General features: G+C 46.9%; 1 protein-coding gene across 2 annotated transcripts; it reads left to right on the top strand.

Annotated features, from left to right (window-relative positions):
- Positions 1–465: 465 nt before the first annotated feature.
- LOC140260015 (urotensin-2 receptor-like) lies at positions 466–4,869 on the top strand. Of its 2 annotated transcripts, none has more exons than XM_072351918.1 (2): positions 466–817; positions 3,150–4,869. In XM_072351918.1, exon 2 carries the CDS (start codon positions 3,294–3,296, stop codon positions 4,440–4,442), a length of 1,149 nt encoding a protein of 382 aa, XP_072208019.1. In that variant the 5' UTR covers positions 466–817; positions 3,150–3,293; the 3' UTR covers positions 4,443–4,869. The 2 variants fall into 2 exon arrangements, with proteins under 2 accessions (XP_072208019.1, XP_072208020.1); XM_072351919.1 differs by having other exon boundaries at positions 468–699.
- The last annotated feature ends 8,264 nt before the right edge of the window (positions 4,870–13,133 follow it).

Genomic DNA, 13,133 nt, shown 5'->3' with positions numbered 1-13,133 from the left:
TCAGATGCTGTTGTGCATGGTACCGCCGCACGGATTTGTTTGTGAATACGCCATCCAACCCAAGTAAACTTTGGCTTCGTTTTGGAATTGATCTCTGGAGATCAGAGGAGCTCGGCTGTTTCTGTGGGCAGCCGACCCTCTTGCAGGAATTTAACCCAGCCCAGCCCAGCTGCTCTGCAGAGGCACAACGGCTTTGCTCAGGCAGGGTTAGATGCCAGCATCCTTCTGTGCAACAAGAGGAAGAGGAGAACAGCTCTTTGAGTCCCCAGCCATGCAACAAACAGCACCGACAGCTCGTACCCCCCAGGTGGGGGGAAGCAAACTCAGCAAGCCCCAGCTATCCAAATGCTGCTGCTTTAAAAAGGCTCTTTGCTGGCTGCAGTCAAAGCCACGCTATGCCTAACGTCACTGAGTAACAGAAATAGCAGGCGTGAGTGAAGGGAGGAGAATGAGAGTATTAAGAGCGCACAGATTTCAAACATACTTGGCGAGGCAGCACGCTCCCTTCCTGCTACTGCCTTTCCAGATGCGACAGAGCACGGGGATCTGTTGCTGTCTTCCCATGAAGAAGGATTCTCTCTCTCCTTGTTTTGGTTTTCTTTTGTTTAATGTTCTTTTTAAGTTTCAGCTTTAAGGCTATTAGACACGGTTTTGTTTTGTTTCTTGTAGGAAATTTCATCCGCCGGATTTAAAAGCAAGGTTTGAGCAGGAGGAATTCCTTTATCTTTTCAGCTACTGGAACGTGCTTGGTGCCTCTGTGTGCTGATAACATAGAAGAAAATGCAGGAATGGCTGAGAAAATTGCTTAGACCGTAAGGTGCTTTGAATGGCTGCTTGGAATAGTAAGCTCTTTATTGTGTGTGTCTGCATGTGTGCGAGTGTATGAGTGTATGCATGCACGTACGAGTGCAGCAATGACAGTGACCTTAAAGCGCTGCAAGGTTTCCCCAATTTGCTTAATTTTCCTCCTGTAGGAGTGAGGGTTTGCCTAGCTGTGGGCTCTGCTTGCAGCCAGCTGGAGCTTCTGAACTGAATTACTGCTGTAGTGATTTTATGAATGAAGCAAAATGCAGGCTCAGAGGATGAGCAGAGCGAGCGGGCACGGTGCAGGAGCTCTCTCCAGCAGGAGCTGGCACACCAGGGACTGATGCAGACAATCACAAACCTGCTACAAATGCCTAGAGAGCACAAAGTAAAGAAGCTGCAAGAGGCCAGCACTTAGGTCGTGGAAATCTGCACCTGGAAACAAGCTAAAATGAATCCAACTGCATCCAAGAGCTGCGTGTAACTGGTGCTGAGTTCAGTTGGATCATCCCATTCAGAGCCCTTCACTTTCCAACCAAGCATGCTGGTGATTGTGTGGCAGAGCTCCTGAGCATCTGTGTCTCCTTTTGCTGCCAGCACAGCTTGTGCCTGAGAACTGATGAAGCAGACAACGAGGGGCAGCTGGTGCACTGACAGGCTGGCTGCACACACCTGAAGCCAAGCAGGAGGGAATGGTACAGCACAGCAGTGTGAAGGATTGGGGTTTGCTGGGTCTCAGAATGTTGGGATGCTGGTGAAACTGACAGAGACTAGCTCAGAGAAGCAGCTTCCCAAAGGAGAACTGAGCACTGTGTGACCATCTCTCCCCAGTGGATATCTGTACCCAAGAGATGTGGGCAGGAGATAGGCTCTCTGTACTGTTATTTTCCCTTTTTTGCACCCCTATCCCAACTGTTAAGCAAGAAGAAATCTCTGTGTGCTGGACTGTCCTCTTTTCTGCAGACTTATTGCACGACATCTCCACAGTACCGACTGCCTAGTAATGGGATGAGGAGAAAAATCATACAAGTCACGAAGAGGATGAACACTGCCCATCCTCAAGTGTTAGAGTGGTCGCTGGTGGGGGGTCTGTGTGCCATGGGCAGCTGGAGGAGGGCCTGCTGCTGCCATCCTGCTGCCAAAGAGCAAGCAGGATGAAGAGCAAAGGAGCTGGAGTGGGTGTAGAAGCAAAGGGACACCTAACTCACTTGGAAAAGCTGCAGAAGTTTGCAAATTCCCCTGAGAAAACAACCCCAGCCTGCCTCAGGGAACAGGCAGAGGGATGGCTTTGCCTGCAGAGCCCTGCAAGGATGAAGCAGTCCAGCAGCTCCTCTTGCAGCTATTTCCAAACAAAGAGAGTCTGAGCTGTCTAAAATACGTAGCACAAATATTTCTGTGTGCGGTGATCTTTAGGTCGGTGCAGATTTCTCATACGCCTTAAAATCCGGCCATTTCAGGTACTTCTGGTGCTTTTCTCCAGCAGCTTTGATCTCCCTTTGCCTACACCCAGAGCCGATACAAACTCAAAGCAGTCACAACTTAAACAGCTAAACAGCACTGTGCTTAAACTAACCAAATGCTCCCACATGCAAAGGGTGTCTGCCTTCCTGGAGCAGTCTCTTGCCACACTACACCGGGCTGTTTAGGCCCATCCACAGACAGGACTGTCTGAAATAGGGCTCTGTACATGGGCACACAGACATCTGTGGGCTCACACTTAGACAGCGTATGAAAAGAACTGTACTTACATATAAAACTCACAGTGCAACCTACAACTTGCACTGCAGATGGACAATGCCTTTCTTTTCCATCGCTTGACAATTTGAAACAGCAGGTCACTACAGAGCAGAAGCTCCTCATTCAAGAAAAGCTGTTCTGTGAAAGCACTGCAGAAATACTAGACTTTGAGTTCATTATATGAAATAGACAACAGTCTAGATGCGAATGGTAAATACAAAGTTTGCCTCCCCTTTTTTGGGACTTCGAGTCCTTCGTGCTCAGAACTTAGCAGAGTTTATCAGCAAACCTATTGATGAGTCTTTAAGCTGCCACTATGAAAGCAGGGAAGGTTTCTTCCCCAGCCCCAAACTAACTTTAAGGATTGCAACAAGTGGTTCCAAAGGTCCACGCTATCTCTTTTGCCTCATTTTCACGCACACTATGAAATGCTATTCCTCAAAGCTGTGTTCTTGTAATAATGGCATGAGCCTTGCAGGAGTGGCCTCAGTGGAGAAAACTTTGGTACATGCAGACAGTAAAGGTTCAGGGACAGGTAACTTCTGAATGATAGCCTGTGTTGCTCCGGCAGATTTCTAATATGCTGGTTTCTGATGTCTTTCTTCTAGTGGAGAATGCAGACCTTCCTTGCATGAGACCCTGCCAAGAAACGATTCACCATCTCCCTGCAGTCACATTTCTCAAGACAGAAAGAAGAGCTCCTCAAAAACCCATGGCATGAACAGACTCTCAGGCATCACAAGGCCAGGAGGATGTCCCTGACTGATGAGCTGGAGAGCCACTTCTCTGCAACCCCCTACATGGTGACGGACACGAATGAGAGCAGCCTATTCCGAATCAGACCCAATGTCTCCGCCAATGCCACCGGGGATGGTGTGCCAGCTGCTGGCTCCATGGAGGACATGATTGCCATCTGCACCATTGGGACAATCTTGTCCCTGATGTGTGTGATTGGAGTGACAGGCAATGTCTACACCTTGCTGGTGATGTGCCATTACTTGCGGTCGTCTGCCTCCATGTACATTTACATCATTAACCTCGCTCTGGCAGATCTGCTCTACCTTCTCACCATCCCTTTCATTGTTGGGACTTACTTCATCCAGAAATGGTACTTTGGGGACATTGGCTGTCGCATCCTGTTCAGCCTGGACTTCCTCACTATGCATGCCAGCATCTTCACCCTCACAGTCATGAGCACGGAACGCTACTTTGCTGTGCTGAAGCCCCTGGATACGGTGAAGAGGTCCAAGAGCTACCGAAAGGCCATCGCTGTTGTTATCTGGCTGGTGTCACTGCTGCTCACTCTCCCAATGCTCATCATGATCCAGCTGGTACAAAGGGACAACAAAAGCATCTGCCTGCCCACCTGGAGCAAGCTGTCCTACAAAGTCTATCTCACCATCCTTTTTGGTACCAGCATCGTGGGCCCAGGGGTGATCATTGGCTACCTCTACATCCGATTAGCAAAGATTTACTGGGTGTCACAAACAGCGTCCTTCAAGCAGACCAAGCGGCTGCCAAATCAAAAGGTGCTCTATTTGATCTTCACGATAGTGCTGGTGTTCTGGGCTTGCTTCTTGCCTTTCTGGATATGGCAGCTCCTCTTCCAGTATTATGAATCCTTCACGTTATCCCCCAAGGTGATGAAGAACATTAATTATCTGACAACCTGCCTGACCTACAGTAACAGCTGTATCAACCCTTTCCTCTACACACTGCTCACCAAAAACTACCGGGAGTACCTGAAGAACAGGCAGCGGACCCTCAGCAGCAGCAGTGGGTACTTCCAAAGGAGGAATCGATTTCAGAGGATTTCAGGGAGATCCATGTCCACAAGCAGTCAGCACTGCACAGAGACGTACGTTCTTGCTCATGCTCCTTTGGGAAACAGCAGTGCCTGAAGGTAAAAAAGCATCTCCACGAACAATCGATATTGACTTCAATGTTGCTTTGATTTAAAGTGTAAGTTGTAAAGGCTAAGGCCTCAGCAGCTCCGTAATGTGCACACATTTAGTCCAGAGGCTGTGCCATATTCTGTTTTCATTTCCTCCAGTGCTGCTGATTTGATGCTAGCAACATTCAGCTGAACATCTCTAAATGGTCTTTCGCTTTTCATCTTTATATTTTATAGCGTGTGTCTCCTCAAGTAGCCATCAGTAATGAAAACCTGTTAGAGGGCCAAGTTTTTTTAGTAGTATCAGCTGTCTCACAGAGTTTAGAGTTACATTATCTCATGAATGGCTGTAGTTTGTTCTTTTTAAAGCAGTGATGCTACATTGGTACTTGTATGAGAGCTGCAAACGATGAAATAAAGACAAAGCAGCTGACACTTGTGACATGCAATCCAGTTTGAATTGGGGCGGAACTGGACAGTTTGGATGAGGAATGTCCAGGGCTGTTCGTTCTGATTTTGGTCACACTCATGTTTATTCTGCTCTCTCACACATGCACTGGGCTCAGTTCTCCACTCATGCTTGTAGCACAGCAACAGCACACTGTAAGACGAGCTTCCCATGACAGCGACAGTCAGGGGACACTCAGTATCCCCTGATGCACTGACCCCAAACACAAGCACCCATGGGAAGAGCATCATCTGCTCCAGACAAACTCTTCCTTTCCCAGTCTATCTCCTGCCTTCCCTTCTCCGAGGATCAGAAGCCTCTGCTTTTGTTCTTTCCAGGGCACCCACTAACAAACTGCAATACTGATGGGAGCTGTGAGCTGCAGTGGGCAGAGCTGTGCTAGCAGAAGTCTCTCATAACCTCGATTATAAAAGTGCAAGTTCCCTATTGCCAAGATCACTTGCTCCGTTCACAGGAGATGGTTTTGATTTACTGCTACAAGATGTGAATGCAGCCCTGACTACACCAAGAACCCCTTAGCTTTCAGTGGTGACAAAACATCATTAGTATAAATATTCCCTCTATGATGTTTGGTGCTTCTCCAGTGAGTCTAAGGGCACCTCTCCCTGGGATGCTGCCAGCACCCACACAGCATTGATCTCCTACATAAGCCATTACCTTATTAGCAAGGACAAAACAATGCAACCCACAAGTCTAACCAAACTGTGGGATTAGATGCAGATTAATGCTCAGGAACAAATTCAGAACTGCAGTGCCATCCTCCAGTGTGCAACAAGCTGCTTTTGCTTATACAAGAACTGAATTTAGTCTTTAACTTAAGTTTAGGGAAAGCTCCCATGAGTCGAGTCCTAGAAGGCAGAGTGCATCTTTTCTAAAATCAAAGAGTGAGAAATAGAGGATATTTTGCAGATCTCAACTCACTCAGCTTTACATACCCATGGTGGTGATGCAGAGGAGTTACCAAAAGCTGCAGGAGCAGATCTGTCCCCAGAGTCAATCAGCCAACCCTTTGCCCCCATCAGGACCGCTGCCCACCACAACCAAAGCATCCCATGGGAAACATTTGCCACAAGTCTGTAGTTGCTCCATATCTCAGCCAGCACCCTAAAAGCAGCAGGAGCAGAGCCCCATTGGAGGTCCTCCTGTGACCTGGGACTCAGCCTCACCCCAGGACACCCATCCCCAGCACTCATTCAAGGCCTGAGCTGTGCCCTCAGCTGGGGCTGGCTTGTCAAACCAGCACCACAAAAGCAAGAGAAAGGAAGACACCTACAAGTCAGGGAATGATTGCAGGTGACACCGACTCCCCTTTGAAAGATAAGATGTTTCATTCAAGCCTTTCTATTTCCACCCATGGCTGTTCTTTTCATTTTATTCTGCTCTTCCTTCAAACACACCCATCACAACTCAGTACAGGCAACAATAAGGACTAGCATTCCAAGTTTGCAGGTAAAGGCAATGCTCTGACAATTTACAAGCAGGCTCCACATCCCCTGCTAATGTGATGCACCAGCAACACCCAGACACCAAACGTTAGTCCTGCCTCTAAAACGAAATAACCTCTAAGTATACGAGTTTGAAAGCATGCAGTACTTGAAGTCCGAAGGAGGGATTTCCTCCTCCAAGAGGCAGATAAACTGCTTGGTTAATGACAGCCATAAAATAATTATTTCTCCTTGCAGAAGACTATTACAAATCACAGCACCAAGAGCTAATCTTCAGCTCATCTTTACACCAGCTAATCATAGCAATTTGAAATGATGTATGTGCACACGGATCCTGCTGACCCCGTACACCTGCACCGTCAGCTCTCTGCTGCTTCTTCACCGGGTGGAACCTGACATCATGATGTCTTCCCACCTTCTGTGCCCTGAGCTGGATGTCACAGGCTGAACTGCAGCCACCAAAAGTCAAAATACTCTTTTCTTTTTTTTTTTTTTTTTACTGTTTTCAACGAAGGTGCATTTAGAACCGACCTTGAGACTGCAGGAAAATGCAGCAGTGAGCAGATCACAGCAGCACATCCATCGGGCAGTGCCTGCAGTGCTATGAAAGCTTGGTACCCACTCTGGTGGCTGAAACAGGCAGGATCTGCAGCTGAGCACGGAGCAGCTCTCAGCTAGGCGCTGCCTTTGCCAGAAAGGGATGACGTGTACGTACTGAATTGTCTCCTTTCAGCCTTTAGGAGGCAAAGCAGCACAATTTCTCACTTCAGGTTGAGGTTTTCGCTCCCCTGTTTGCTTACATTTAATTTTGAAACACCTCCTCTTTGTTTTGCCCAAACCACTGTATTCTTACACAAACCCCATGGGCAGCCATGCCCAGTGTCACTCATCCATCCATCCATCCATCCATCCATCCATCCATCCATCCACTGCTTGCATCCCAGTACTCCTAATTTGCACTCAACAGTACTGATTTCAGCATATTAAAAATGTAGTGGAATCAAAATAATTGAGGTGAGAGCACAACAGCAGACAACAAATTACTCTGCAATAATAGAGGTGTATATATGAAAGCAGGATCCAAAAGGAGAGGCAGAGCAAAAACAGATTTGTTGCTGATTCCAGGCTTCCCAGTGCAGGAAAACTGAGAGGCAAATGATGCAGAAAAAAATCAGATATGATTGCACGGATGGGAAACAGCAGATGAATCCATTGCTGATATTAACAAAGAAACTCACGAAGAAAGTGATATTTTCATACCCATTGATAGACCCTTTGCTAACTCTTAAAACTGAGGCATTTCCCTCCATTTATCACACTTCATGTTAATGCAGCACATCAGGATGTCACACTGTCACCAGCACTGCTTCACTGCTGCAGTCTGTACTTCAAGGAGCCCAAAATGCTGCAGGACAGCACATCACCCAGTGGGTGAGACTCACCAGCCAGCTTCCCCATACAGCTTTGCCCCTGAGATGCAGCCGTTGGCTCAATGCAGTATGTACAACAACCACGTTAAGATTAAGCTCAGCTTGGCTTTATTCGACTTCACCAGGAATAAATACCCTATCACCATAACCACCGTTTGAGATCAGGGAGTCCAGCAGTCAAAGAAGTCAGAGAGATTTATACACAAGCTGAAGGCTCGCTGCTAAATCCAGTCTTCCAAATGTTTATCATCTGGAAAGCCATCTGTCTGCCAGCAGAACTCATGCTTTTGCCACAAGAGAAAGTACAAATATCATAAATTTGGTTTCAAGGAGCAAAACACTCCAGCATTTGGCATTTAAACTGTCATTGGATTTAATTACGTGACAAGTAGCTGCCGTAACTAGCTTAAAGCTGTCTGGAAAGGTGACAAAATAATGCTGTAACAGCAAATATATACAAAATCAGTGGAAGCAGCTGCTTCAGTGATAGAGGTGCCCAAAGCTGAACACAGTGTTCAAGGTGCAGCCCCACCAGTGCCCATACGGAGGGATGATCACCTCCTACTCTGCTGGCTGCACTATTACTGATACAAGGAGGATGCCATTGGCCTTCTTGGCTACCTGGGCACACTGCTGGCTCATGTTCGGATGATCATCAACCAACAACCCCAGATCCTCTTCCTCCATGCATCTTTCCAACCACTCTGCCCCAAGCCTGTAGCGATGCCTGCAGTTGTTGTGACCGAACTGCAGGACCCAGTGCTTGGCCTTGTTGATGCTCACACCACTGGCCTCAGCCCAACTATCCAACCCATCCAGATCCCTCTGAAGGGCCTTCCTACCCTCATGTAGATCAGCACTTCCTCCCAGCCTGCTATCACCTTATACCCTACATGCTTTGGGAACCAAACCAACAACCCCCTCCCACCCCAAGGTCGCCTCTTGTAAGGAATGTTGATTACTTTCAATTACTGACTCCACTGCACAAATCTGAGCACACGTGGGCAGCAACAGTGTGGCTCCAGCTTTTCCCGTGTTTGCATTTATTTGAAATGCTAAGGGAAACACACGCAGCCAACCTCCTCCTGATTACTTGTTTAGTTTATGGTTTATTGCTCGAAAGAGAGTATAACACCATTAATTCATTAACTGCTAGAATTACACAAACAGAACTGCTGCATCCAAAATACTGATGTGAGTCAGTGAGTCATTGGTACTGTGTGATATCTTTGGGGGGAAATTTGGATTCTGTTTCCAGAAGGAAAGATGGAGACATTTCAGCACTGAGGACAACCAGGGCATGGACAAGGAGCTGCCCCAGCTGCCCAGTGGGAAGAACCTCTCCAGGGGTTCACATTACAGACAATGCAAAATACACCATAAGATGGAATTTCCAAAGCATTCCTGTCCTTGAAGCACCAGAAAATGGTACTTTTCCTCCTCTCAGCACCCTGTGCTGAATCTCCCTGTGCTGTCCCAACCTTCTCCGTGGCTGGTTTTCAGTACATCAGCTTTGGCCATCTGGCTTTGCTGAGACATCGCTGTGTCCCCAGCTTTTTATTTTTTTTTTGATGGACCAGAAATAGTAAAAAGCAGTTTCCCATTTAGCAATCCCTCATTAATCAGTGCTAGTTGGCAGGGTGATTACAATTTAGTTCAGCTAATTAAAGAAGAAAACATCTTTATAAGAAGCTAAGACTTGAATCACTGTCTTCTGTCTAAAAATTCACCCTTCCTTTGAAACAGATGTCCAAAAAATAATTGTCTTTGTGCCAGTCTATGACAGAAATCCCCTAATACTGCCACACTTCTGCACCATAGCAAGGGGGGGAGCTTCCATTTTGCCATCAGTGGATGGAGTTAGAAGTTAAACAACCTCTAAGAGAAAACAAGAGGCATGAAGGCACTACACTGCAGGACCTGCCAGAGGATTTTGGACATTTAGTGTTCATGCTGACCCCAGTGCTGTTCTGTTTCTGGTTACCCTCACCCATGGAGGTTTGCTAAGGGCTCCATGGCCCCATCCCATCCGAGTAGCTGCCATGCAAGGTAAAGCTAAGATGAAAAAAATCTAACAAATGTATGACATGCTCAACAACCACAGACCTAAAAGTTTCCTTTCTCCTATACTAACTGCAACACAAGACCATTATAATCCATATTTGAAAAGAGAAATCCCTAGGCCTTGATGCATGGGTTTGGAGTGCCTGAGGATTATCTTGGATGTTCTGAGATGCAGAGATACCTGCTTTAGACATTTTTCCTAGGGAAAAAAGCTCCCCCAAGCCTTGGTGTTGAAAAGGAAATGCTCAGCCTGTACTTCTACAGCTGCACAACAAAACATCATTCCTAGAGGCAGGACGTGGTTCCTCTACCTTCCCCACAGCAGGAAATTCAACAGAAAAGAAGGGAGCAATAGGGATTTACTAAAGATGCCTGGCTGAACTTCAATAAATCCCTGCTGAGCTGGCTCCAACCCTGAATTTTCATGTAAAACCAGACCAGTTGCTCTGTATTTCTGTGTTTAAGGCTCTTATCTCCGAGTTGCCCTTCCTTCTCCTCAACTTTCCTCTGTCTTACATATTTAAGGTGAAAAGTCCCCAGGGCACTGCGTACCACTTACAAAGCACATGTAGATGCTCAGCAGAGTGAGGTCACAAAGATGACCAATGTCTTCAAAAGCACCTGTAATACCAGTAATAGATTTCTGCTGCTAATGTTAAGAACAAAAGTGCTTACTACAGAGAGGCTGTAGCTACAAGGCTTTAATCATGCACAAAGCTGGTGATGTGGGGTCAGATGTTCTCATGGAGGTAGCACACAGCATCTTGCTCCTGAGCAAGAAAGTGGCAGATTAATAAAAAGGCTAATAAAAAGGCTTCCTTTCTGCCCTGCTGTAGAAAGAGCAAATATCTGAAAATCTGCCGATGAGGTGGAAGAGCTGCATTGAGATATTCAGGGCTTCTCCAGCTGGTCAGGCAAATCCATCAGTGCCAGGTGAAAACCTTGCCCAACTGGATTAGCTATCACTGTATATCTCAGCTAAGGAAAGCAGGCTGCTGCCAGATAATCCAAGTGTTAGTTAAATGTAGCTGTTTCTCTTCAGAGACACAGGTTGAACTCTCAGCTTCAGGAGCATGAAGCAGCTGCAGCACTACCCAGCACGGCTCTAATGCCCATAGTCAGTTCAAGCCTACAAGCTACATCTGAACATGAGAGACTGCCTTCTGTAGAGTTTCTCCGTACAAGCCCGCAAGGATCCAGACATGCCATGGTTCAGTAAACTTTATAGCCCAGAAACATCAGACCACAGCAAACCTCCCTGCACTACCGAGGCAATGGGGTGAGAAGGTGTGCTTGGAGTAAAAGGCTTTTGTAGCTTTGGATTGCAGATTTTGACAGGCAGGGATGGGAAATGGGTGTGGATCTCTCTCTCCCCTCAGGTTTAGCAAACTCCTCCAGAAGGGAATGCATCTCAAACTACTCAGCTCTAACAGTGCTGGGGTGTCCCTTTGCCTGTCCTGCAGATAGGTGAGCTCCCATCCCAGGTCTGGACCTTGAATAAGGATCATAATGTTTGCTTTCCTTTCTGAAGTCTCTTGAGGCTAACACAAGAAACAACAGCACAGTTTACGGTATACTCTTTGGACCTTCTCTTTAGCATAAACTAACACACCATTCTATGCCTTCTTTCTTTCTGAGCTGAGAGAGGATCTGCCAGACTGGTTGGGAGAGAGGATAACTGACACTGGGGTCCAAGTAGGGAGACCTGAGAGATCTGCCAAGGCTTGGCACAGTGCAAAGCAGCTGCGGCACAGAGAGATTCAGCATTTCCTCACTTCAGGAAGGGGTGAGCTTAAGGAGAAACCTTCGCCTGGGAGCCAAGCTGAAATGTGAGCAGTGCTCAGCATAGAGGCAGGACAACACCGAGTTATCCTTGGACATCTCTCCAGGGCTGAAAGGATGTTTATAAGGGTGCTTTTTTAATGAAAGAAAAATACACCCAAGCTGAATTAAACGGCAGATATTTCTTAAGGCCGAGGTTTGGCACAAGATGCAGAACAAAACTGTGCTGGCATCACCCGAGGCAACACACTTGTGGAGCATCTCTGTCTCCATTTATTTATTTTTTGATGTCTTTATGAATGTGTAGCTCCCCTGGGGGCTGCATGGCAAAGGCTGGAAGGGGCTCACACTGCCTACAGATGGGGGGGACTGAAAACTGTCTACATGCAGAATAACCATGTAGGACAGGGGGTGCATGTCAGAGAGTGCATGCACATGGCTATATCAGTGTGAAAGCATTTGGAAGAGCTACTGCATCATCCTTCTGTGCATGACAGAGGCAGTGTGTGGAGTTCAGAGTTTGCATATGGCCAGGAGAACAAAGGACAGCATTCCTTCCAGTCCACCCCGGGCAGCTTTGTTAACATTCCTGGTGGATCAGCAGCAAAGATAACAGAGTCAGCTTTCCATCCTGGCAAAAGCAAGTACAGGCTTTGGGTAAAGGGTCACCGAGAGACAACCAGGAGCTCTTCATCCTAGGAATTCTTTAAGACTTTCCCAGCTACAGAGATCTGTATCACAGCTGCTCAGCATCACCCCCGCTGCCTCAAAGCATCTCCTGCTGCAAGGTGCCAAACCAGCTCAGCAAAGCCAGGGGAACAGATGAGCTTTGAAACAACAGCACCTAAAACCCCCACAGGAGGGAACCATTTGTCCCTCACCATTCCTGTCACAGAAAGCTAAACTGAACTACAGTGAATTTCCATGATTTCCAAGATGAATTTCCATCTGTTACAGTAAAAAAAAAAAACAAACAAAAAAACAAAAAACAAAAAACAACTCAGTGGGAGCAACATATTCAACATGCCATTATAACTGGCAAACCCAGCTTAACACTTTGCACAGAGCAAGCAGAGAACCAAGGCAAAGGTCTGCAAGTCAAAGGGTGAAGAAAGCACCATTTACAAGCCCTTTAGTATACCTATCATTGCAGGAACATGCAAAACAGATATGAACATTGCCCAGACCCAACACAGCCCAGAAGTTTGGTCCATTAACACAAGGGTAGGGCCCTAACCCAGCCTTCCTACAGCCCATGCTATAGGTGCACCACTTGTCTGTTCTCCATGCTGGGATGGACTTGCCCTTCTGCAGGAGTTAGACCTGAAGGAGAACGCTGGCACAGTGCAATCACAGCAGAATGCCAGATCCTTCCATTTGATTCCTAAGTTTGGAGATAACACAGAAAACTTGGCTTGTTCTGAAGTCCAATCTAGCAAGAACAGCATGCATCCTCTATAACTAGCAGAGATTGAATACTATTAGTAAGTACCTGACAGCAACGGAAA

This window comes from Excalfactoria chinensis, chromosome 17 (assembly GCF_039878825.1).
Source record: "Excalfactoria chinensis isolate bCotChi1 chromosome 17, bCotChi1.hap2, whole genome shotgun sequence".
In the NCBI taxonomy this organism is placed as follows: domain Eukaryota; kingdom Metazoa; phylum Chordata; class Aves; order Galliformes; family Phasianidae; genus Excalfactoria; species Excalfactoria chinensis.
Note: the sequence above shows the minus strand (reverse complement) of the source record. Positions and strands in the feature narration are given on the sequence as shown.

Excerpts from the sequence above, each read along its gene's own strand:
- LOC140260015 (XM_072351918.1), top strand. The coding sequence starts at position 3,294 with ATGTCCCTGACTGATGAGCTGGAGAGCCACTTCTCTGCAACCCCCTAC.